Below are 21,973 nucleotides of genomic sequence, written 5' to 3'. Positions count from 1 at the left end.
CCGCGCTCTCCGTTGCCTGGCAACCGGGGACGGGCAGTAACGCCATTGGCTGGTGCCCGTGGCTCGAGGCCTGAGGGCGGAGCTTGGGCCGTGCTGGGACCGCGGGGCGGGGCCTCGAGCAGGGGTCAGTCGGGGAGGAGGAGCCTGCGCCGGCCGTGGGCGCATGCGTGGGGTGCGGTCTGAGGGCGGGGCCGAGCCGTGGGTGGAGTTTCCTCTGGGCGTGGCGGCTCGTGGGCGGGGCCTGGAGGGGGAGCCGGCGCCGTCAGTTGTCCGCTAGTGGGGCGGTGCGGGGGCGCGGCCGGGGCCGGGGAAGGCGCCGTTGGTTGGTCGGTGCGCGCGGAGGGCGTGGCGCGCGGGCGCCGTTGATTGGTTGGCGGTGGAAGGGCGTGACGAAGGGGCGCCGTTGGTTGGTCGGCGCGCGCGGAGGGGCGTGGCGCGGGGATCGCGGTTGGTTGGTTGGTTGGTGCGCGCGTGGCGCGGGGGCGCCGTTGGTTGGTCGGTGCGCGCGGAGGGGCGTGGCGCGAGGGCGCCGTTGGTTGGTCGGTGCGCGCGGAGGGGCGTGGCGCGGGGCGCTGTTGGTTGGCTGGCGGTGGAGGGGCGTGACGAAGGGGCGCCGTTGGTTGGTCGGTGCGCGCGGAGGGGCGTGGCGCGGGGCGCTGTTGGTTGGCTGGCGGTGGAGGGGCGTGACGAAGGGGCGCCGTTGGTTGGTCGGTGCGCGCGGAGGGGCGTGGCGCGGGGCGCTGTTGGTTGGCTGGCGGTGGAGGGGCGTGACGAAGGGGCGCCGTTGGTTGGTCGGTGCGCGCGGAGGGGCGTGGCGCGCGGGCGCCGTGGGCGGCGGGGCGGCGGGGGCGGCATGGCCCTGCTGCTGTGCCTGGGCCTGACGGCGGCGCTGGCCCGCGGCTGCCTGCATTGCCACAGCAACTTCTCGGAGAAGTTCTCTTTCTACCGCGACCACGTGAACCTCAAGTCATGGTGGGTGGGCGACATCCCCGTGTCGGGCTCGCTGCTCACAGACTGGAGCCAGGACACGATGAAGGAGCTGCACCTGGCCATCCCCGCGGAGATCAGTGAGTGCCGAGCCCCGCCCGGTGCCCCCGGCCCGGCCAGACCCCGGCCCGGGCCGCTCACCCGCCTCCTCCTCCCGCCCCCAGCCCGGGACAAGCTGGACCAGGTGGCGAACGCCGTGTACCGGAAGATGGATCTGCTGTACCAGGGGAAGATGTATTTCCCGGGTAAGGGGGAAACTGAGGCAGGGCCGGCCGCCCCAGGACCCCTCCCTTCACCCAGCGTCCGAGCCTGACCTCCCTCCTCCTGTTTCCCCCATCAGGGTATTTCCCCAACGAGCTGCGAGCCATCTTCCGAGAGCAGGTGCACCTTATCCAGAACGCCATCATCGAAAGTGAGCAAATGAGGGCCCGGGGACCCAGGGCCACGGGAGGATTTCAGAGGCCCTTTCGAGGCTGGGGCCCCGGGCCAGGGCGTGGCGAGGCTGAAGTGATGTGAATAGGGCGTTAGAGCCTGCAGCCGGCTGGGGACAGAAAGCGGGGAGCAGGGCAGCTCCCCGAGCGAGGAGCACTTTCCTCCCGTGGGCGCCAGCGGGGCGCCTTGAAGGGTAAATCCCACCTCTCCCTGCCACCTCCCTGGGAGCCGCCCTCCCTGATGGTTTGCTCCATCTCAGGACGCATGGGCCCCGAGCCTTGGGCAGGCCCGGGAGGGCGGGCTGGAGCGGGGATAGGCTGGGCCTGCCGAGAAGGCGACGTCTGTGCTCTCGTCCCCGCACAGGCCGCATCGATTGTCAGCGTCACTGTGGTGAGCGAGCCTCTATCCAGGCCGTAGGGCGCGGTGGCGGTGGCGGTGTGGGGCCCGGAGGCCGAGGGGAGCCCGCAGCGGCCTCTGCTGTGTTGCAGGCATCTCCCAGTACGAGACCATTTCCTGCCTCAACTGCAAGGACTCGCATGTCGTCTGCTTCGGTTACAACTGCGAGTAGGGCTCCAGGCGGGCGGCTGAGGGCCCCGCTGTCTGTGCGGTCCGAGGCTCTCCCCCGAGGGGCCCCTTCTCGGCCTCCCCCCAGCCTTCCATCACCTGGGAAGGGTGGGGTGGAAACCCTCCCAGCTGGCCCCCTGAATTGGGGGCCACGCCACCTCCACGCCCCGTGTCCCCGCAGGTCGTCGGCGCAGTGGGAGAGGGCTGTGCAGGGTCTTCTCCATTACATGTGAGTCGGGCAGCTGGGCTCAGGGAAGGGACCCCGACCGAGGCCACTTGGCCTCTGACTCCAAACCCGCTGTCCTGTTGTTGTAGAAATCAGTGGCACAGGTAAGCCCCCCTCCCCAAACCCCACTTGTTTATCAGAGGCAGTACGTGCACCCTTGGGTGAGTATGTGTGGGGCCGGCCACAGGAGGTGGCGCCTGGCCCCAGTGCTCTGGGCCCCAGTCCCTTGAGGGTCTCTGAGCTCAGCTGGCACAAGAGGGGGTGGATCATTTTGGTTAAAGGGTCCCATTGAGTCTGGTCCTACCCCTGCCCCAAGCGGGTGGCAGGGCTGTGATCAGAGCCGGGGAGGGCAGGCCCCCCATGACAGATGTGCACCCCTGTGGAGGGGCCTGGGGCCACAGGCACAGCCTCGGCCCCAAAGCTCGGGGCTAACTGGGGCCCCGTCATGTCTTTCAGACAGGACACCAACACAAGGTAAGGCCCCCTGGCCTATCCCCTCCAAAGCCCTGGCCTGGCCTTCTGGAGGGGAGGGGAGGGGAGAGAGGAAAGGGGTACTGTGGGGTCCCTCAGGTCAAGGGGGTGGCTGGGGGGGTTTGAACAGGGCTCTTTCTGCACTTGAGACATGCCGATGTCACCTCTGCAACCACACCCTGTGATTGATTCATGAATAAACATGCACTCCTCTCCCCCTTGCTGCCGGATGCACAGGACCACTCCAGCCTTGTGAGTGACCCAGAGGGACCCTGGTGGGCTGTGGGGGCAGGGATGCACCTAAGCCAGAGGTTGAAACACAATGGCCACTTTGCCGCAGGCCCCCCCACGCCCTTTTGGCGCCCCAGTAGTGGGATGTTGATGTGACAGAACCTAGTGCATCTTGGGGACACAGAACAGGCAGGGCCTCCGAGCTCAGTCCGTCCCATGCGCCAGCTGAGAAGAGGCCCCCCAGTGAGGGGCAGCGGGGCGGGGAGAGGAAGGTCTGAGGGCGCCCTGTCTCCCCCCAGCCTGGTATCACCGAGCTTCACGTGTCTCGAGCCCCCGCACCTGGCCAACCTAACTCTGGAAAATGCTTCCCAGTGCCTGATGCAGCACTGATGGCCGCCAGGCCTGCCGGACCTGCCCCAGCGGCAACTGGGGCCTGGAGTCAGCTGGACTACCCCAGCCTGGCCCTGTGGAGGGGTCCCCTCGCCCCCACCAGAGCCGGGCCAGCCGGGAGGAGGGGAGGTGGATTTGTATATAGCGTTGACCCCGGGCAGGATCGCAGAGTTATTTGATGGAATGATTAAATTCCCCGATCTTTCTCATTACGGAGCGGTCTTTGTCAGGCAGGGAGAACGGTGAGGGGCTCAAGGGGCCTGGTCCTGGGCAGGACGGTGGGTCCAGGGATTCCCACCTCGATTTCACTGTGGTCCACCTCAGCCCACCTGGGCAGGCTCGCCAGAAACAAGCCTGCACAGCAAGTCCACGTGCGGCTGCAGTGAGATGGAGACCAGGGCCAGCAGTTGTGCGTCTTGGGTTTAGGCCCTGTTAGGCCGAGGGACACAGGAACCACGGTCCCTCCTGCCCCGCCTTTCTAAAACACTCCACGCAGAATGAAGGAGACAGGCCCGGGGCGGTGCGACCCATGGCTGGACCCGTGTTTGTCACAGGGAAGGGGGCCTGGGGACACCAGCAGAGCCAGGAGGCGACCTCGTGCCCATCAGGGCGGCTGCTAGCTGGGCAGTCCTCGGCTCAGGGCACTCGCTTGCTCTCGCATCCATGGGGGTCACAGGAGGACTCTCGAGAGCTGACGGACCCCCCAGCCCCGCATGCCTTGCTGCCGGGGTCCCGCGGCCAGCGCACGGGCACTGCTTTCATGGGCGTGCCTGTGTCTGGGTCGGGGAAACCCGCTAGGGTTTCAAACGGTGCGTGGTTACAGGGACATCCCAGGGAGACTGCAGAACGGTGGAGCCACGTGGGCCTCTGGAGCAGGCGCCCTCCGGGGGTCGCAGTGGGGGCAGGGTGGCCGATAACCAGGCTCAGGGGGTGCAGGGCTGGCACTCACTCCCCGAGGTCGCGCTGCTTCTGAGGTCCCCGAGCTTGCCCATCCAGCCGCCCCCCCAACCCCATGAGGGCCAGTGTGGGGTGTGGCCTGGATGCACGAGGTACCCGGCTTCCCACTGAGAGCAGGGAGGAGCCTCCTGGTGGGCGTTGGACAGGATGATTTTCTAGAAGGGACGCTGCTGGGAGGTGGGGGCTGCCTGAGGCCTCTCTCATCAGGGCGCCCCACCCGGGGTTAGCGTGGAGCCTGTCTGCCCCGGCTCCTCACCTCCCACGCTGTGGGAGTCCAGTGGAGGTGATCTGGGCTTTCTGTCTGCTGACCCAGCCTGACTGGTCTTCAACTGTCCCTTGTCCACGTGGCATCAGTAAAGCCAGTGGGAACGTGGTGAACTAACCCCCACAGGCAGGGCCTTCTTTCTAGCACTGGCTCCTGTGGCTCGCCCCACTCCCCTGCACTAGTGGGGTTCCCTGGGGAAGGGAGGGAGGGCGATGGCCACTGTGCCTCGTGGGTGGACCCCGCAGAGCCCCGTGGGTGGGGTTGGGCGGCTCCTCACCCTTACCACCCCAGCCCAAGGCCTGGACAGTGCGCGGGGATGACGTCACCTCCCAAGGGAACAAAGGGTACATGGGCAGGAGGGGACAGGGCTCCTCGAACACTGCAGCCTCCAGGAGGGCACCCTACAGCCCCCATCCGACTCTGAGCAACTCAGAGACCGCCCAGAGCCCCGGGTCATGTGACGACCCCTGGCTGGCTGGGGTGCGCACAGGCAGGAGACCAACGGGGAGACGTCTGTTTGCGAGTTTATTGGATCATCCTGACACAAATCATTACAGCAGCATGATATGTCTCTCTCCTGAATACGGGAATGTCGATAGCAAATAAATTCTTATATAACACATCATACAGTTTCGAGATTCTAGAATCACTGCACAGGATTCTGTAATAGATTACTCTACATGCTAACGTGACAGTTTCATCAAAAGGAAGAGTTAAAACATCATTGAGGCCCATCATCTGAGGAAAGTTCAGTCTCACAGGGGTGGCCGGGTCCCCTTGCCCTGCCCATGAGGCACATTTCAGGGGCCGGCCCGATGCACGTGCTTCGCGGTCAGGGCCCCGGAGTGCAGGACAGAGCCCTCGCAGCAGCCGCGGGGCAACCCTGTGGGGTGTTCAGTGACGAGAGGGGGACACCAGGAACCGCAGCCCTCCCTCACTCACCCCGACAGCGCCGACCCGGACACACTGTCCTGAACAGAACGTCCAGGCCCTGCTCAGTCAGGGGTCCTGACTGGATCCCCCCTAGGTTGCAGCCCCCCGCTTCGGCGTCCACCGCCCTTCTCCAGCCGGCACACGAACACGGCGGTGGGGCACAGAGAACACAGTGGACAACGGGCTGCACGACCCTTTCCCACTGCACGTCCTGGGGAGAGACCCGGACCCGCGGCTGTGAGCAGCCAGCCCGTTCTCCCCCAGATGCCACCGGGCAGGGTGTCTGGGGACTCGTGGGACTCGGATGACTTCACAGACGCAGGACGCACCACCCCACCCAGTCGCCTGAGCATCCCTCACCCTGGGCCCGCCAGGTCCTGGCCCAAGTCCCACCCGCTCCCCACCAGCCCGAGACCTCGTGCACAGTCGGCCCCCGGCTACAGGAGCTCCTGCTGGTTGGGAGACTGGAACGGGGCTTCTCACCAAAGACGGCGAGAAGAGTCAAAGTAAAAAAGATGACAGGATAAATCAACGCAACAGAAAAGCTTGACGAATAATGGTGGACGACAGTGGACTTAAATCAACGCCTGGGCCGGGTATAGTCCATGCGACAGAGAGAAACCTATCGCTTGGAGTTGGCTCTCCCTCACATGTCCTCCATGGCGGGGCCGAGGGTGGCACTCAGCACGTAGCCAGCGTGGCTCTCATTTCCTCCAACAAGTTGCTCAGCAGTGTTGCATCGTTGCATTTCCCATCCACCGACACTGACTTCTCACCCTGAAGAGGGAAAGCAACGGGCGGGGCGTCACACACGACGCAAAAATGCTGCCTCCCAGCTGCACGTACCATGCTTGTGGTTTTTCCAAATACTTCCGAAGCGCGGGTGCTTTGATGATCAAATGCAATGAGTGGTTCTGGGTAAGACGGAGCGAGCACGCTGTGCCCCGTGTTCCCCACAGGAAGAGCTACAAACCCGGGACCGAGGTGCAGAGCAGCTGCCTGAGGGACTAGGGACCAGGACCAGAACGGGAAGAAGCCGGAACTAGCACTCTGGAGGAGCTGGGCAGAGTGGGGTAACTGACGCCCTGCTTTGTGGCTGGGGAACCGTGGGAGGAGTGTCCAGAGCCCGGAAGGTCCTGGGAGGAGCTTGGAGAAAGTGACCTCGTAAAGCTGTTTATGAACCGCTGGGTTCACCTTGCACTGAGCACGCGTGGACCTCACCCTAATGAGCACACTCAACGAGTGGAGAATACAGACCACCGCCCGGGTCCCAGCCCCATGGGGGTGCACTCGAGAGGAGCTCTGAAGGGCAGGACAGAGGCTGTGAAAACAGACGGACGATGGAAGCACAGCCTCCAGAAGTCCTGCAGCCGGAAGCTACACGTCAACATTCCCCACAGGGTTTCAACAAGCCCCCGAGTCTCACTGTACTCAAACGTTCAGGATATAACCCAAAATCACGTGGCCTACAAGGACCAGGGAGATCTCAGCTAACATGGAAAAGACAAACCCACGCCCAGATGACGATGTCAGAAGTAGCTATCGCGAGAATGCTCCGACAAGCAATCATGAACTCTCTTGAAACAAACAGAAAAACAGAACATCTCAGCAAAGATACAGAAGATATGAAGAACCACCAAATGGAAATATTAGCCCTGAAAAATACAACCACCAAAATAAAAACCTCACTGGATGGGCTCAACAGCACAGTGGATATGACAGAAAAGAGTCAATGAACTTGACAGTAAGCTCATAGAAATAATCCAGTCTGAACAGATGGAAAAAAGGAGTCGGGGGCGGGCAGAGCCCCAGAGACTTGAGGAACGGTACCAAAAGGTCTCAGATTCATGTCACTGGGACCTCAGAAGGAGAGGATAAAGAATGCAGTGCTGAAAAAGTATGTAAATAATAGGCGAAAACTTCTCAAATTTTGCAAAGACATAAACACACAGATTCAAGAAGTTCAGCAGACCCCAGTTGATAAACCCAAAGAAGTCAACACCCAGATACATCAGAAACTGCTGGAAACTGAAGACAAAGAAAACTCTTGAAAACAGAGAAAAACGATGCATTCCCCACAAAAAGAATAACGGTGCAGATGAGTGCAGATTCCTCATCGGAAACCACGGACGCCGAGAGAAACGGCATATTTGTAAAGTACTGAGAGAAAAGACCATTGAAGCCAGATTCCAGGTCCAGCAAAAGCAGCCTCGAGGAAGAGTGAAACACAGAACAAGCAGAGGAAGGGAAACCGAGAGACTCCGCAGCCAAGAGACCTGCTCTATAGGAGCCGCTACAGGGAGTTGTCCAGACAGAAGGCGAGAACCGGAAGGCAACGTGCAGCAGTCGCGTGACCGAGCGGCAGGAGGGTGCCCGCGTGGCGAGCGCTGCGGGCTCCTCTCCTCAAGTCCCTGGAAAGCTGCCTGAGGGCTGAGAGCGGGAACCGGGAGGTGGCGGGACGGAGTCTTCGGCGTCCGTAAAGGCAACACACAGGACAAGAGCTCATACAGGGGGCGGGTGGAGGGAACTGAAGTGGTGAAACACCAGTTCCAAGAAGACTGAACAGCTAAGCGTGTGTACGTCACGCCACACACAGCTGCCAAGAGACAGCGTCAGACAGACAACAGACAGATACATGGGACAGCGATAATCCTCATATCGGCCACAGCAGGCAGGAGAACGGAAGAGCGGAAAGGAAAATAGAAGGAACAAACGGAAAACAAACAAAACGGGAGACTGAAACCCAGACAGATGAGTAACACTGTAAATGCAAATGGTCTCAACACACCAGTTAAAAGGCAGAGACATTGGTCGGACAAACTGGCGTCCACAAGGAACTCTTCCAAATACAACGGTAAAGACAGGTGCAAAGTGAAGGATACACTATGTAAACGCCAATCAAAAGAAAGCGGGAGGGGGCCAGGCCCGGGGCTTAGCAGTTGACTGTGCGCGCTCCGCTGCTGGCGGCCCGGGTTCGGAGCCCGGGCGCGCACTGACGCACCGCTTCTCCGGCCACGCTGAGGCCGCGTCCCACATACAGCAACTAGAAGGATGTGCAGCTATGACACACAACTATCTACTGGGGCTTTGGGGGAAAAATAAATAAATAACATTATTAAAAAAAGAAAAGAAAGAAAGAGGGAGTGGCTAGACTGGTATCAGACAAACGGACTTCAGAGCAAAGAAAATAATCAGGGTAAAGACAACATCACACACGTGAAAGAGGCTCCATTCGCCAAGAAGATCCCACGATCCTAACCGTGCACGTTTCCCTGGTGAATTCCACAGAACGTGTAAGGAAGCAATACACGAATTACACAGTCTCTTCCAGGAAATGCAAGAGAAGGCAACATCTCCCAGCTCATTCAACGAGGCCGTCAGTGCCCTGACGCCAAAACCAGACAGAGAAAACCAAAGGCCGACGGTCCCCACGGACCAGAGAAAGCCAGAGGCCCACGGTCCCCACGCACCAGACAGAGAAAGCCAGAGGCCCACGGTCCCCGCGCACCAGACAGAGAAAGCCAGAGGCCCACGGTCCCCACGAACACAGGCTCAAAAGCCCTCAACAAAACAGTCACGGAGTGAACTCAGCAATACGTTAAAACAGAAGAACGCTGCAGGGACTCAAGGGGGAAGGGAGCTGGCGTGGAGGGGACACGCAGTCACTCTGGAAACACCACAGTGGGGCGGGCTCACCTTCTTCACGAGGAGGCAGACGTGGTGGCCCTGGATGGAGCGGCTGTACATGGAGGCGCAGGAGTTCACTCGCTCCACAACTGCAACAGAGCGGGCAGGCGTGAGGCCGCGGCACGGCCGCCCCTCGGGGAACAGGGGACAATCGTGTGCGCACAGGCCGTGCCACCTATCAGCCACTGCAAATCCCTTACCGGAAAAATGGTGATGAAAACAGATCTTTGCCAGAAGGTTCTGGAAGGACATACTAATGCCATCGACTTTGACTGAGCTCATGCTCAGATCCCCAGATTCCAGCAACTTGGCAAAGGCATCACTGTGGGGAGGACACAGGACAGGGAAGCTGAGGACAGGCAGATAGAGCACCCAGCCCCGGGGGCGGGGTCCCCTCCTCTATGTGCTGGGGCCTAGAGGTCTCCAAGGGTCTTGGAAGACGTCACGGGCTGAACTGCGCTCCCAAAATTCCTACGTAGAAGTCCTGACCTCCCGGACCTCAGAAATGTGACTGTACTTGGAGACAGGGCCCGCATCCAATGTGACTGGGGTCCTTTAAGAAAAAACAAGGGCAAGGAGATGCAAAAAGGGACGACCACGTGAGGACACAGGGAGACGATGGCTGTCTACATGCCAAGGAGCGAGGCCTCAGAGGGAACCAGCCCTGCCCACACCTGGGTCTCAGACCCCAGCCTCCAGCACCAGGAGAGAAGCAATGTGTTGTCTGAGCCGCCCAGACTGTGCTACTCCTTACGCAGCCCGAGCTGGCCGACACGTCAGAGGAGCTGGACTTTCTGCACCAGCTACCGCTGGTCACTCACATGCCAGTGTCCGAGGACGTGTCCGGGGGACTGCCCGGGACCCAGGGGAGCGGGAGCGGGCTCACGCACCTGTAGCACGGCGTGGTGATCAAGTACGAGGTGCAGCTGAAGTGTAACTTGAAGTCAAGCTTCTCGTGGGTGGAGCCCTCGTCGTTCTGCCAGAAGCAGGGCCGGGTGAGTGGGGAGTGGGCCAGCCCGCGAGCTCAGGTGGGCCGGTGATCTGGGAGCAGCTCCTACCCGGGGTCTGCGTGCTCGCAGCACATGGAGCGGGCGTGGGGGTCCCGTGGGCCCCCGACCCCACCTTGAGAGCTGCATACCTTGGCGATGAAGGTGAGGGTCCCCTTGAGCTTCTGGGCCATGACAATGCTCTGAATGGTGAACACAAACTGGGCTTCGTTGGAGATGCCTGGGGAGAGCAAGAAAGACGGGGCCTGAGGAACAGCATGGGGCTCGGCCCAGGAGGTGGCAGGTGGCAGTGGCTTGACCCCACCTGGGGTCTGTCCTCAGCACTGCGTGCCCGGGTTGGGAAGCTGGGCTCGGCCCCCAAGGGGGCATCTGGGCACAGGGAGAAAGTGGGGGCTCCTGGTGTCCTCTGCCTGGGCCTGGCCCCACCCACCCACAGCAGGTTCGTGGGTGCCCCTGGCCTCCAGCAGAGGCTTGGCCATCAGGGCCCCGGGAACAAGGAGGGGTGTGGGCGTCCAGGCCTGACCTTGGGGGCTCCCCCAGCCCTGGGACCAAGGAGCAGAGGCGTGACGAGGAGCTGCTCACCCCGCGGGAACCCCTGGCCTCCACCGAGCCCTGGACATCGGTGGTCTGCGGCCGGCTCACCTGGGGGCAGCTGGAAAGGCACGGGGACGCCGTCGTGGACGGAGGAGCCCTCCGGCCGGGCCAGCTTGGCATTGAGCGAGTCCAGCACGTTGAGCTCCATGTTCTTCAGGAAGCTGCTGCTCCGGTTCTCCAGGACGACGGACACGGTAACGCGGCTGTCCTCCTGCAGGCTGCCCTGGACCTCATACGTCTGCACAGAGCAAGGCCGGGGTCAGCGGGTGTGGCGCAAGCCCACCACCCAAGGGGAAGGCGGGCAACACTCGTTCTGCAAGTGCAGGGAAGTGCAAAGAAAGGAACTTTCCCGAATCCTCATGCAAAGAAAACCGCGCTTCGGCTGTCTGCAGTTTCGAGCCATTCCTGTCCTTTGAGAACCACTGTTGGCCACCCTGTCGCCCCTGCCCCGCCCACGGTGCGAGGGCCTCCCTGTCACACGCAGCAGAGAGCGCCGGCCTGGACTTCTCTCCCAAAAAGGCCTCCACTGGCACTCTGGGCGCTCATGGATGCCCCCGGGGCACAGCCGCCCCCTCACAGCCAGAGAGAAGACCCCTCAGCCCCAGCCCCCGCAAGGCCCAGTCACTCACCATCTTGATGTAGGAATTTTCAGCCAGGAGACAGTAGCTGGACATGGGCTGGAACAGAGGAAGAAGCTCAGCGCTGGGAGCCAGGGCCTGAGTGATGTCTGCCACGGAACGAGGCCTGTCTCGAGCTGCCAAGTGCTCCGGGCGGGAACCACTAGGACCATGAGAACTGGGGCAAGGAGCCCCCGTGGGCCACAGACAACACACGTCTACACCCCAGGGGATCCTGATGCTGGCACGGCTGGGGAGGACTGCCAGGTGACAGCGACACCTCCCTGACACCCACGGCCCCAGGGCCACCAACCCACTGCCACTGAGGCCCCACTGCCTGCTCGCCCGCTGTGGCCGGCTCCTCAGCCTGGCTCGGTCTCTCCCTGCGTGGAGGCCATGGCGAGCTGCGGGGACGCCCCGGGCCGCGGGAGGCGAGTGAAGTACCCCTCACCGGGAGGGGCTCCTCATCCAGCGAGCCGTTCTCCACGGGCTCCGCCGCCCCGCTGCTCGCCGGCTGCTGCTTCCTGGATTTCTTCCTGTCTGTGCACCTGTCCTCCCGCTCCTTCCGGTGCTTCTTCTTCTGATGCTTGGAAGGTTTCTGCGACCAGAGGGGAGGCCAGGGTCAACCCCCAACTTCCCCGGCACGTGGCACACAGCGACACTCTCTCTCACGTCACGTGACTTGAAACACAGGCCCAAGTGTGCCAAGGTAAGGGGCACACGTGTCAGAGCAGACAGGCCAGAAACCCCCAGGTCCATGGAGAACGGACGAGGCTGGGCCCAGCGGAGGCCAGGACCCAGAAACCCATAGCTCAGCTGGACAGTGACTGCCGACTGGGGTAAAAACGCCCGGGGAAACGACTGAGTTCAGACACGTCGGCCCAGCAACTACGGAACTCCTCAGTATCCACCCACGAGACACGAAAGCAAACGTCCACACAGAAACCTGGGCACACGTGCATGGCAGCACGATTCCCAACAGCTACAGGGGAACACAACCCAGGTGTCCATCAGCTGAAGAGTGGATGGATAAGATGCGGTCCACCCACACAGTGGAGTATGACGCAGCCGTGAAGAGGAGCGAAGCCCTGACACAGCCACACTGTGGACGGACCTTGAACACACGATGCTCAGTGAGAGAACCAGACACAGAAAGACACACGGTGTGTGATCCCATTGATGTGAAATGTCCAGAACAGGCACATCCACAGACACAAAGTGGCTTTGTGGTTGCCAGGGGCTGGGGGAGGAAATAGGAGTCACTGCTTATGGGGATGTGATTTCTTTTAGAAGACATGGAACATTCTGGAACTAGAGACTGGCAGTGGGTGCATAACTCTGTGAATGTACTGAAATCACTAATTGTTCACTCTACACAGTGAACTTTCCGGTGTGCAATAAAGCTGTCACAAAAGCCAGAACCCTGTAACCACAGCGATGGTCAGAAGCCCTGAAGGTCCCATGGGTGAGGTTCGGGCAGGCCTGGCTCTCCCCACAGCCCTGAGCGCAGGTGTCTGGCCTGGGCGCCCTCACCTTCTCGGAGTCCCGCTCCTCCTCCTCCTCGTCTTGCTCTTTCCTCTTAGGCTCCTCACACTCCTCCTTAGGGGCAGGGATGACGGCGTTCACCTCGGGCTCCTCCTGCAGGGAGCCAGGTGGGGGGCTTCAGGGGACAGCCAGGCCCCAGGACAGGGTGTCCTGCACCCTCGGGCCCAGAACAGCCTCGTGCTGGCGATACCTTGCGAGGGACGAGCCCTGGCCTCCTCCTGCCCAGCTATATTTTCTCAGCACACAGGCACGTGACCAGCAGGGGGAAGAGGAGGCCTGGCCTGAGGCCGCCTGGGCGCTGACTGGGGTCACTGCCTGAACCCCAAAGCCACCAGGCCCCGTCCACTAACACAAAGTGACCGCTCAGGCTGCTGCCCGGCTTGGGGGGCACCCGGCTCTGCACTGAGGCCCAGCAGCCTAGCCACCCCCATTCCTCTTTCACTGCCTGGGCAAGACCGTGGGCTCAGGACCGAACTGGCCCGAATCCGGCTCGTCCGTGTGAGGGTCTCCAACGTCCACCCTGAGGGCCGGGCGGCTGGGAAGGGCTGACAGGAGGGGAGGGGCCAGAGTGGGCGGCGCCCAGAGCAGGCAACCCTGGACGCTTCGGAGAGGCAGCTGTGCCCGGGCTGCAAAGTGCAGCCGAGGCCGGCGCGGGGCCAGCACAGGCCGCCCGGCAGGCTCTTACCGTGGACGGGGCTGGGGCAGGAGCAGCGGCAGGCGGTGGTGTGGTGGACAGCCAGAAATCTAGGTCCTCGCCCTGCAACCACAGGATGACAGGCCTTTGGCCAGAGCAGCAGGATGGCCCCCAAGAGGGCACGGGTGGAGTGTGGAGGAGGCGTGGGCAGAGGACTACTCTGGCTTCACAGGACCCAGGAGCTCAAGCGTCCAGGAGCTGAGGACAGCGGCGAGTCTTAAGGGGGCGGTGGCGTCTCTAGCTCTGACTGTCCTGTCACAAGAAGAACAGGCGCCCACAGACCCGCACGGGGACGCATGAGCTCTGTTCCCAACGGTCCATGAGCCAGCACAGCCCTCACGCCCACCAGGACTAACAGCCGTGGCACCACATGGCCGCGGGGAGCCACGCCGCTCTGTGGCGAAGCAACACGGCCCACGTGTGCACGGTTCTTTAAAACCCCATTTGCCTCGCAGAGCACAAACCCGCAGGCCAGCGCTGAGATGCTGGTGCTCCGCGTGGGGCGGCCGGCGGGGGCTCGCTGACCCTCCATCACGACGACTTGCGATACACGTCAGTGCTGCCCAGGGCTGAGGTGGCCGCCGCGGGCGCCACGCAGGTCTCCCCTGGTGCGAGCTGGTGGCCGCCTGCCTGCGCGTCCCCACATCCCCGCCCACTGTGCCCCAGGTCCCCAGTGCCCCGACGTGGCCGCGGCCTGCGCCTGAGAGAGGGAGCAGGAGGGCTGGCCTCACCTTCTCCTTCTTCCTCTCCTTCCTCTCTCTCTCCCGGCCCTTCTCTTTGTGCTTCTTCTCCTTCTTCTTAGGCTTCTTACTCTTCTTTTCCACCACGGGGACGGTCTCCTTCTCAGGGGACTTGGAGGGCTCGGCGTCCCGGTGTTTCTGGACGGGCAGCTTCTCGCTGTCAGCTAGGGGCCTGGGGAGGGCGGCCAGGTCACAGAAGCCGCCGGGCTGTCCTTGGGCCCTGGGCTCGTCCTTCCACACACACACGGTGTGGCCTGGGACAGCCCCTCTGCCGCCCCTTTTGTTCACACGGGCCACGTTGCACTGGCGATAGACGGGGACGGAGGGGAACGGCAAACACAAGGGAAGCCCAGGCCCACGTCCAGCCTCGCCCCCAGCCCGGGCCCTGCACTTACTTATCCAAGTCGATGTCCAGAGCCCTGTAGGGGTCATTGGGGTCCTTGTCGTCCTCGTCGCTGGGCAGAGCGTTCTGAGGGAAAAGAGGAACTCAGTTTCCACTCAACCAGCCCAACCCCCTACCCTGCAGAGCCGAGCCTAACAGGTCTGCGGAACCCCCACCCCTTCCTGGACACGGACAACCAGGTCCTCAGCCACGAGGGCACCCGCTCTGGGGCCAGGGGGTCAGAGCGGCCGGCGAGGTCGGGCCGCACCAGGGCTGCCAGGCCACAGGAAACGGACTGAAAGCATGGGGGTGCATGCACTCATGGCTTGAGCCCCCCCGCCGTGTCCTGGCACACAGGACGGCTGGCACACGGCCTCCCCGGGCCACAGAGGAGCCCAGCGATGGGAAGGCTCCCTGGAGCATGGCCCTCCGACCAGCGGTGGTGGACACAGCAGAGCCGGCTCACGGGAGGCCGACAGCCCCCAGCGGCAGGAGCCTGCCCCTGCCCGTGGTGGCCGCGTGCTGACCTCGGGCATCTCCTCGGTGACGATGTCCACCTGCTGGGCCGGGGCGATGTCTTCGTCGCTCTCCGTGTGCAGCGAGCTGTGGCGCCGCGGCCTGCCCTTCTTTTCCTTTTTTTTCTTCTTTCTCTTGTCCCTCTCCAGCCTCTGCCGGTGCCGCCGCTCCTCCTCCAGCTTCACATACTGGTCCGACATAGGCATCCCTGTGGGCGTGGGGACACGCTCAGCCCGGCCAGTGCCTGGGCTGACCCTGCCCGACAGCCACGTGCGGGCGGCCCCCAGAAAGCGCCTCAGCCCCCGTCACCTGCTCTGGAGGGGGGCGAGGGCACGCGTGGGCACTGCCCCTCTGGCCACCCGGACACGGGCAGGGCCTTTCTTAATGAAGACAGGCAACCCATGCGGTGGCAGGGGTGGGTGGGGACTGAGACTTGGGGGAAGAGACGAGGTGGCACCAGCATAGTGGCCCAGAGGCTCGCCTGTGCCTCTGTCCACCCCGTGAGCTAGGACCAACTCCAGACAAGGAGCAGGATGGGTGCAGACATGAGCTCAGGGGCTCCCACGACCCTCGCTGACACGGCTCCCTGCCCCTACGCTGTCCGTGCTACACTTGCCTGGCACCTTCAAGGGCACAGAGAGGTCGATCTGCACCACGGGTATGTGCTCCACGCCCGGTGCATCCTGGTACCGCTGAGGAGGCAATGTCAGGGCGTTACCACGCAGGACGGACAGACGAAACCCGAGAAGGGGTCTCCGCCCAGCGGGACACCCTGGGGAGCGAGGGACCATCCTGCGGGAGCCCTGCTCCCTTAATGACTGGGGGAACGGTCTGTCAGTATAAACAAGAATAAGTTGAGAAGCAAAAATTACATCAATTTTTCCCATTTGGATCTTTTTTCTTTTTTAAGTTGAGAAACTAACGCAGGCCAGAAACCGCAGTGAGCCAGCACTTTATACCCAGCAGGACGGACAGAATCAAAAAGCCAGACGACACAGGCCTGGTGGGGGTCTGTGGAGTCATGGCCCTCAGCATGGCAGGTGGGAAACAGTACGCGGCCCTTAGGAAGGTTGAGCCAAGTCACCAGTGAACCGGCGATCCCCAGAGAAGGAACACACTGGAGTGCCTGCCACGTGGAGCTGTGTCTCTCACAGGGAGCCCAACAATCCCTCAATGGGGGGCCACTGGGCAGAGAGCAGGGATGAAGACAGTGGGCACCACCTGAACCAAGATCTAGAACATTCCAGCCACGCTAGACATACCCTTGCGTCCACTCCCTTCCCACCAAGAGGCGCCACCTCTGCAGCCCCACCACCCGCGAGGGCAGCCTGACCACAGGCGAGTGCAGGACTGGCTCTCTCCCAGGTCTCAGTGTCCGGGGAGGGGACCCCCCCACTGTCTTGCCACGTGGATCGACCAAGATAACCCATCACTGCCCCCTGGTGTCCACCCGAGGGTGGGTCGACGGGCCCAGTGGGGCTGGGAAACATCCCTCGAGGATGATCCAGGACCAGCCTCACCTTTTGGGGGGATGGGGAACTTTTGATGTAGAACGGGTTGTTGGCCTGTTCCTGCTTCCGAGCTTCTCGACGCTGCGGAGAAAGGATCCGAGGTGTCTGTCAGCGAACGCATGGAACACGAGCCCTGTTCCTTCCCAGGCGCGGGCCGCCTCCTGGCTCCAGGCCCTGGGTTGGGGGGCCTCTGACCGACAGGAAGACCAGGCCCCCACAGTGGGAAGGAGCAGGTGTGGGGCCAGACGGCAAGTCGGTCATAACCCCAGGAGGTTATAGGGTTATGACTGTCTCTGTTTTAAGGACGGGGGCTCAGAGAGGCTGGGTGAGCTGCCCGAGGCCACCCAGCTCCAGGGCAGAGCCGAGACAACCGCAGAACAGGCCACGAGTGAGAGAAGAGGGGCTCCCGGGGGTGTGTGTGTCCCTAACTTCAGAACGAAAGGAGCTGGACATGGTGGAGAAAGGTGGGGGACGCAGCACTCCTGTCCTTTTCTGGGCTATCTGAACGTCGCACGCTGTTATAAAACTCTGCGCCCAGGGGAGCATGGAGCAGACAGTCGGGGCAGGCCAAGTGCACCCATAGGCCCCTGGGCGCCAGGTCAGGCCCCCGCAGCTCTCTCTGGGGTGCTCTGGGCTCAAGAGAAGCCGCTTCTCGTTTCAAGAAAACCCAACCGGGACATCAGAGGCTGGCTCAGCGCTCCCCGGAGGACAGCGGGACACACAGGCCAGACCCGACAGAACCGTGCGTGGCCACCCGTGGGCTCGGAGTTCAGAACCTGCTCTGAGCAGGGCCACCCACCCCCGAGACCCCAGTAGGAGCGCTCACCCGGGCCAGCTCCTCCTCGTCCGCCTCGGGCTGCCGCTGCTTGGCGTGCCGCTGCTCCTCGTCGTGGAAGATGGCCTTGGGCTTCTCGTCCTCAGACTCGCTGTCTGAGAGCGGCTCGTTGATCCAGGCGTCCAGGTCCAGGCTGCAGGACACAGTGAACTCAGAGGCGGCTCCAGCCTGCGTGCCCAGCCGTACATGCTCAGAGTGGCAGATGAGGCAGGGACGCTGCTGTCCCCTTGGGACAAAGACATGAAGACCGAGTGGCTGCCTGGGGTCACAGCAGGCAAGGCAGAGTCCAGGGACCCTGGAGTCCAAGCTGCCCTCCGCGGCCCTACCCATGTTCTGGGGACCCCACACAGGCTCACCGTGCCCCTGAGGTTTGTGGACGAGAGCTGCCAGCAGACCCACTTTCCAGGGGGTGGACCCAGGACCTCACGAGAACTAGTGACTGCCCTGGACACAGTCCAGGTGAGGGGGTCTGTCCAGCCCATGAAGGCTCAGGCATCAGGGGCCTTCCTCCCGCCCTCCTGCACCTCTCCTGGCTGGATGGCAGGTCCAGGGTGCAGTTCTGCTCCCTCTCTCCCTCCTGCTGCCCCTGGCTTCCTGTGTCCTCCGATAGGCCACGCGGCTCACCCTTCGGGAACCGGAACCTTCTTCTGTGCCTTGGGAGCCACTGGGTTCAGCTCCCCGGCAAAGAGAGCACTCACTTCTTCCGCCACCGGCACGTCCTTGGCCTGAAGCTTCTGGACGTGCTTGACCAGCTGCAGGATGCAGGAAGCCTGTGCAGGGCCGTGGGGGAGCACAGAGGAGTCACGGAGGACTGACCCTGAGGGCCACTTGGCAACAATGGGGCATCGCTCACACCCCATGGATGCTTAGCCCAGGGAAGGTGACACATGGCCACTCCCCACTGAGGGCTACTGAGAACATCCAGAAGCTTCTGTGAGAAGCCATCGAGTGTGGAGGGACCCAGCCAGGAAGAAACCAGCCCTTGTTACCGTCTCCTTTAGCAGAAGGAAGCAGAGACAGAAACAGGCCCAAACACGATGGGTCACAAGAAGAGAAAGCGCCCCTCTACGAGAATCGCCCAGACAAGGGCCGTGAGTCCCCAGACGACTGGAAGTGCCTGCTTCCAGGAGGCACCCAGGCACCTTTGTGCCGCTGGTCCTCAGAGGACTCTGGCTTGGGACTCTGCAGGAGTGTGGCTCCCAGGAGCACAACAACCCACCCCCAGCCTGACGCGGGTCTTGGGATCCTCCGCCATCAGACGGGCTAACGCCACATACCCAAACACACCACCGAGAGTGGAGGGCACCCTCCCCCACCATGGGCGGCCCCAGAACTCCCCACCCGCCAGGGGCTGGGTGGAGCAGTGAAAAGGGGATTTCCCCAAGTTGCTTTTTGGGAAAGAAAAGCTGCGCCCTGCTGAGAACACAGGAATGTGGGCTGCGGGCTCCTCCAGAGGCTGACCTCCCCGGGAAACCCTGACACCCCAGACCGTGCCAGCCCACCAGCTCTCACCCGCTCCTGGACCTCCAGGTCCGCGCTCTGCACAAACTGGGGCAGCCGCTCCACCATGAGCTGGGTGACCTCCTGGGCCGCCTCTGTCTCCGCAGCCTGCTCCTTCTGCTGCAGGATGGACGCGTACAGCTTGACCACATTCTGCACGTACACGGCCTGGATGTGGCCGGGCAGCGTGGTGACCTTGGGCCGCAGCATGGCCTCGAGGGTCTGGTGAGGTTCCTGCAGGTGCCTGCAGACGGAAGGGCCGTGAGCACGCGCCCCAACGGCTCCGTGCCAGGGGGGTTCCGGGGCCGGGGCAGGGGGCCAGGCGCCCTGCTAAAACGGCTGCGGGGGCGCCTGCCCAGCCCATCCCAGGCGCCAGGGCTGAGGGAGGCGTTTGGAGGACGACATCGCAGCCACGGCGTGACAGTCGTGGAGAGGCCAGACAGAGAACAGTTACGACAGAAGAGGAACAAACCACACCAACAGCGCAAACGTGGAGATGGAACTGCCCACCACAGGCAAGGGTGTGAGGACACAAGATGAGACCCGACCACGTGAAGGGGCGGGTGGGCGGGTCCCGGGTCACACTCCTGACTTCTCCCTCGTCCTTGAGATCGGACATGTTTATGGTCAAAGCAGCTTTTCTCCCAGAGAAAGTAACGCAAAGGAAAGGTGGGCAGGCCGGGGGGCGGCAGCCACCGGGGAAGTGAGGGCACTGTGAGACTCCCGGGGGATGAGGTGGGAGGTGGGGGACAGCCCTTCCTTTGGGGCCGGCCCGCCCACTCACTCGGAGAACTCGCCGCAGATCCAGGCGGCCGCGTAGAGCACTTCGCAGATCCCGTTGCGCTGGGTGCCACTGGCCACCAGGTGGGCGCTGTCAAGCAGTGCAGACATCTGTGCCACGGCGAACCCGCGGATGGCCTTGACGCGGATGGCCACATCCAGCATCTGTGCGGCGATGAGGTGGCCGTGGCGCGTGCCCTCCAGCCGAGTCAGCTCCACCAGGATGCTGATGTACCTGCAGGAGGGAGCCACTGAGCAGTGCCGAGCACCATGCCGGCCCTCCACCTCCACCCGGCCGTGCGCCACGGACCACTCGAAGTTGGTGATGTGCTGGTAGTTGGACTGGCTGCAGATGTCGATGATCTTGGTGAGCAGCTCGTCGCGGTAGGTTGTGCCCTCGGCCTTGTCCACGTGGGTCATCAGCCTCTTGACGATCTCCATTAGATTCTTCTTGGACACCTGGGGCGGGAGGGCTGGTGAGGGAGGGCTGCTGTGGGAACCCGGGGAGCGGTAGCCAGCCACCCGGGAGGGGCACGCACCATTCCATACAGGAGGTCGAGGGCCCGCAGCCGGATGGACTCATCCTTGTCGTCCAGACACTGCAGGACGAGGTCCTTGTGGGCCTGCACGGACTTCGGGTGCGTTCTCAGGATCTTGGACATGGCCAGCAGCCCCAGGTACTTCACTGCAGAGACAGCAAGACACGGTTAACCCCGGACGTGCCCCGATGGGTGTGCGGGCCAGCACAGAGAGCGAGGCCCGGCCCCGGCAACCTGGGCACCCTCGGAACGTATCCTGGGCGGCACAGTAAGTGAGGGCAGAGAAGTCCTAGGTGAGGGCCCGGTGAGGACCTCACTCTTACCAGGGGCCACCGCTCACTCCTGACCCCCCACATACACGAGGATCTAAAGCAGGGGCAGCGAACTGCAGGCCTCAGGCCCAGCCCAGCCCGGAGCCTGTCTGTGAATGAAGTCTAACCAGCACACGGCCACGCCCACCGCGCCGGCTTTTGCTGCAACGGCAGAGACTGCACCGCCGCAAAGCTGAGGAGAGTCACTGTCTGGCTCCCGCCAGCCAAAGCTTGGTGGCCCCCGATGAAAACAGACAGACCTGGACTCAAAATGAGCAGCCAACACGCCCAGGCCCTCAGGAGCCCTTGCCACCCCAGCCCCTGTGCCAGGCGGTGCTGCTGGCTAGGACTGCTCGACGGAAGCTGTCCACAAAAGGAAGACCGTGTGCAGACATACAGCAAATGGACAGCGCGGCCTCTTCATGCTCCTCAGGAAACCAGCGGGACCGCCACGAGCTGCCCTCGCTAGCTCGTCATAGGAGAGCCACCTGCATCCCAGCAGGAACGTGCAGCTTTGAGTGTGACGAGACCCAGGAGGAGCAGGTGCCAGCGTGGCTCTGTCCCTCGCCTAGCTTTCTGCTTCCGTCTCAACTGGGCTTCCCTAGCCCCTCCCTCAGGTCCTCCCGGGAACTGGGGCTGGAAGAATGAGCCGGGTCCTTCTCCAGGACCTCACCCAGGGCCCATCTCCCTGCGGACGAAGCACGGGGCTCAGAGTCTGACCTCGGGAAGGGCTGTCCCCAGAGTCACGCTGAGACACCGGCCGGAAGGTGCCCGGCGTGCAGACGAGGGAGTGGGTATGGGGGCCGCACCGCGTTGACAGAGGTGGTTTCTCTAGAACACCCCTGAAGCCTGACCGTCAACCTCTTGACACTGGTCTCCATGGAGCAAGGGTGTGGGTAACACTAGCATCCACTGTCTTCTCACAGGAAGGAGCCCTAACTCCACAGAGGTTTAGGGCCCAAGACCCAGAGGGCACGGACGGAGGGGAGCAACTTACAGTTCTGATCGGAGTCTTCTATTAATATCCTTAACTTCTGAACACAGAGCTGCACGGGGCAGATGACACCGTTACACCTTCTAGACCAGCAGAGAATGCAGCACCCCTGGGTCTGCCCCAACCCGAGTCCACCCCGTGCCCTGAGGGCCCGGCCACCAGCCCCACAGATGAGAGAAGGGCTGCACACAACAGGCATCCACCCAAGGAGCACCCACCGCGCAGGAGGGGGGCTGCTCGCAAGCAGCGACGAGGACAGATAGCG

General features: G+C 62.7%; 2 protein-coding genes across 2 annotated transcripts in view; one reads left to right on the top strand and one right to left on the bottom strand.

The window, feature by feature from the left end:
- The first annotated feature begins 853 nt into the window (after positions 1-853).
- Positions 854-3,452, top strand: IZUMO4 (IZUMO family member 4). The gene is made up of 10 exons (XM_014796029.2): positions 854-1,067; positions 1,152-1,232; positions 1,328-1,399; positions 1,783-1,809; positions 1,908-1,983; positions 2,165-2,212; positions 2,299-2,313; positions 2,666-2,683; positions 2,918-2,932; positions 3,211-3,452. Exons 1-10 carry the CDS (start codon positions 854-856, stop codon positions 3,299-3,301), a joined length of 657 nt encoding a protein of 218 aa, XP_014651515.2. The 3' UTR covers positions 3,302-3,452.
- Positions 3,453-5,035: 1,583 nt separating this feature from the next.
- AP3D1 (adaptor related protein complex 3 subunit delta 1) overlaps positions 5,036-21,973 on the bottom strand; it is a 41,572-nt gene continuing 24,634 nt past the window's right edge. Inside the window, exons 11-32 of the mRNA XM_014796025.2 lie at positions 21,712-21,760; positions 20,404-20,549; positions 20,175-20,323; positions 19,869-20,099; positions 19,097-19,328; positions 18,209-18,354; positions 17,576-17,717; positions 16,759-16,830; positions 15,855-15,930; positions 15,250-15,446; positions 14,736-14,809; positions 14,332-14,512; positions 13,592-13,663; positions 12,895-12,999; positions 11,813-11,959; positions 11,374-11,421; positions 10,793-10,982; positions 10,282-10,370; positions 10,034-10,119; positions 9,344-9,465; positions 9,153-9,232; positions 5,036-6,233 (exon numbers count right to left, since the gene is read on the bottom strand). Of these exons, the coding sequence (XP_014651511.1) occupies positions 6,138-6,233; positions 9,153-9,232; positions 9,344-9,465; positions 10,034-10,119; positions 10,282-10,370; positions 10,793-10,982; positions 11,374-11,421; positions 11,813-11,959; positions 12,895-12,999; positions 13,592-13,663; positions 14,332-14,512; positions 14,736-14,809; positions 15,250-15,446; positions 15,855-15,930; positions 16,759-16,830; positions 17,576-17,717; positions 18,209-18,354; positions 19,097-19,328; positions 19,869-20,099; positions 20,175-20,323; positions 20,404-20,549; positions 21,712-21,760 (2,730 nt within the window). The 3' untranslated portion in view covers positions 5,036-6,137. The remainder of the gene's footprint in view (positions 6,234-9,152; positions 9,233-9,343; positions 9,466-10,033; positions 10,120-10,281; positions 10,371-10,792; positions 10,983-11,373; positions 11,422-11,812; positions 11,960-12,894; positions 13,000-13,591; positions 13,664-14,331; positions 14,513-14,735; positions 14,810-15,249; positions 15,447-15,854; positions 15,931-16,758; positions 16,831-17,575; positions 17,718-18,208; positions 18,355-19,096; positions 19,329-19,868; positions 20,100-20,174; positions 20,324-20,403; positions 20,550-21,711; positions 21,761-21,973) is intronic.

This window comes from Ceratotherium simum, chromosome 39 (assembly GCF_057802395.1).
Source record: "Ceratotherium simum simum isolate JZ-2026a chromosome 39, ASM5780239v1, whole genome shotgun sequence".
NCBI lineage: Eukaryota > Metazoa > Chordata > Mammalia > Perissodactyla > Rhinocerotidae > Ceratotherium > Ceratotherium simum.
The sequence above is the reverse complement of the archived record's forward strand: the minus strand, read 5'-3'. Positions and strand labels throughout refer to the sequence as shown.

Excerpts from the sequence above, each read along its gene's own strand:
- IZUMO4 (XM_014796029.2), top strand. The coding sequence starts at position 854 with ATGGCCCTGCTGCTGTGCCTGGGCCTGACGGCGGCGCTGGCCCGCGGC. Across the intron at positions 1,233-1,327 it reads GGGGAAGATGTATTTCCCGG|GGTATTTCCCCAACGAGCTG; the intron begins GTAAGGGGGAAA and ends TTCCCCCATCAG. Across the intron at positions 1,984-2,164 it reads TGCTTCGGTTACAACTGCGA|GTCGTCGGCGCAGTGGGAGA; the intron begins GTAGGGCTCCAG and ends GTGTCCCCGCAG.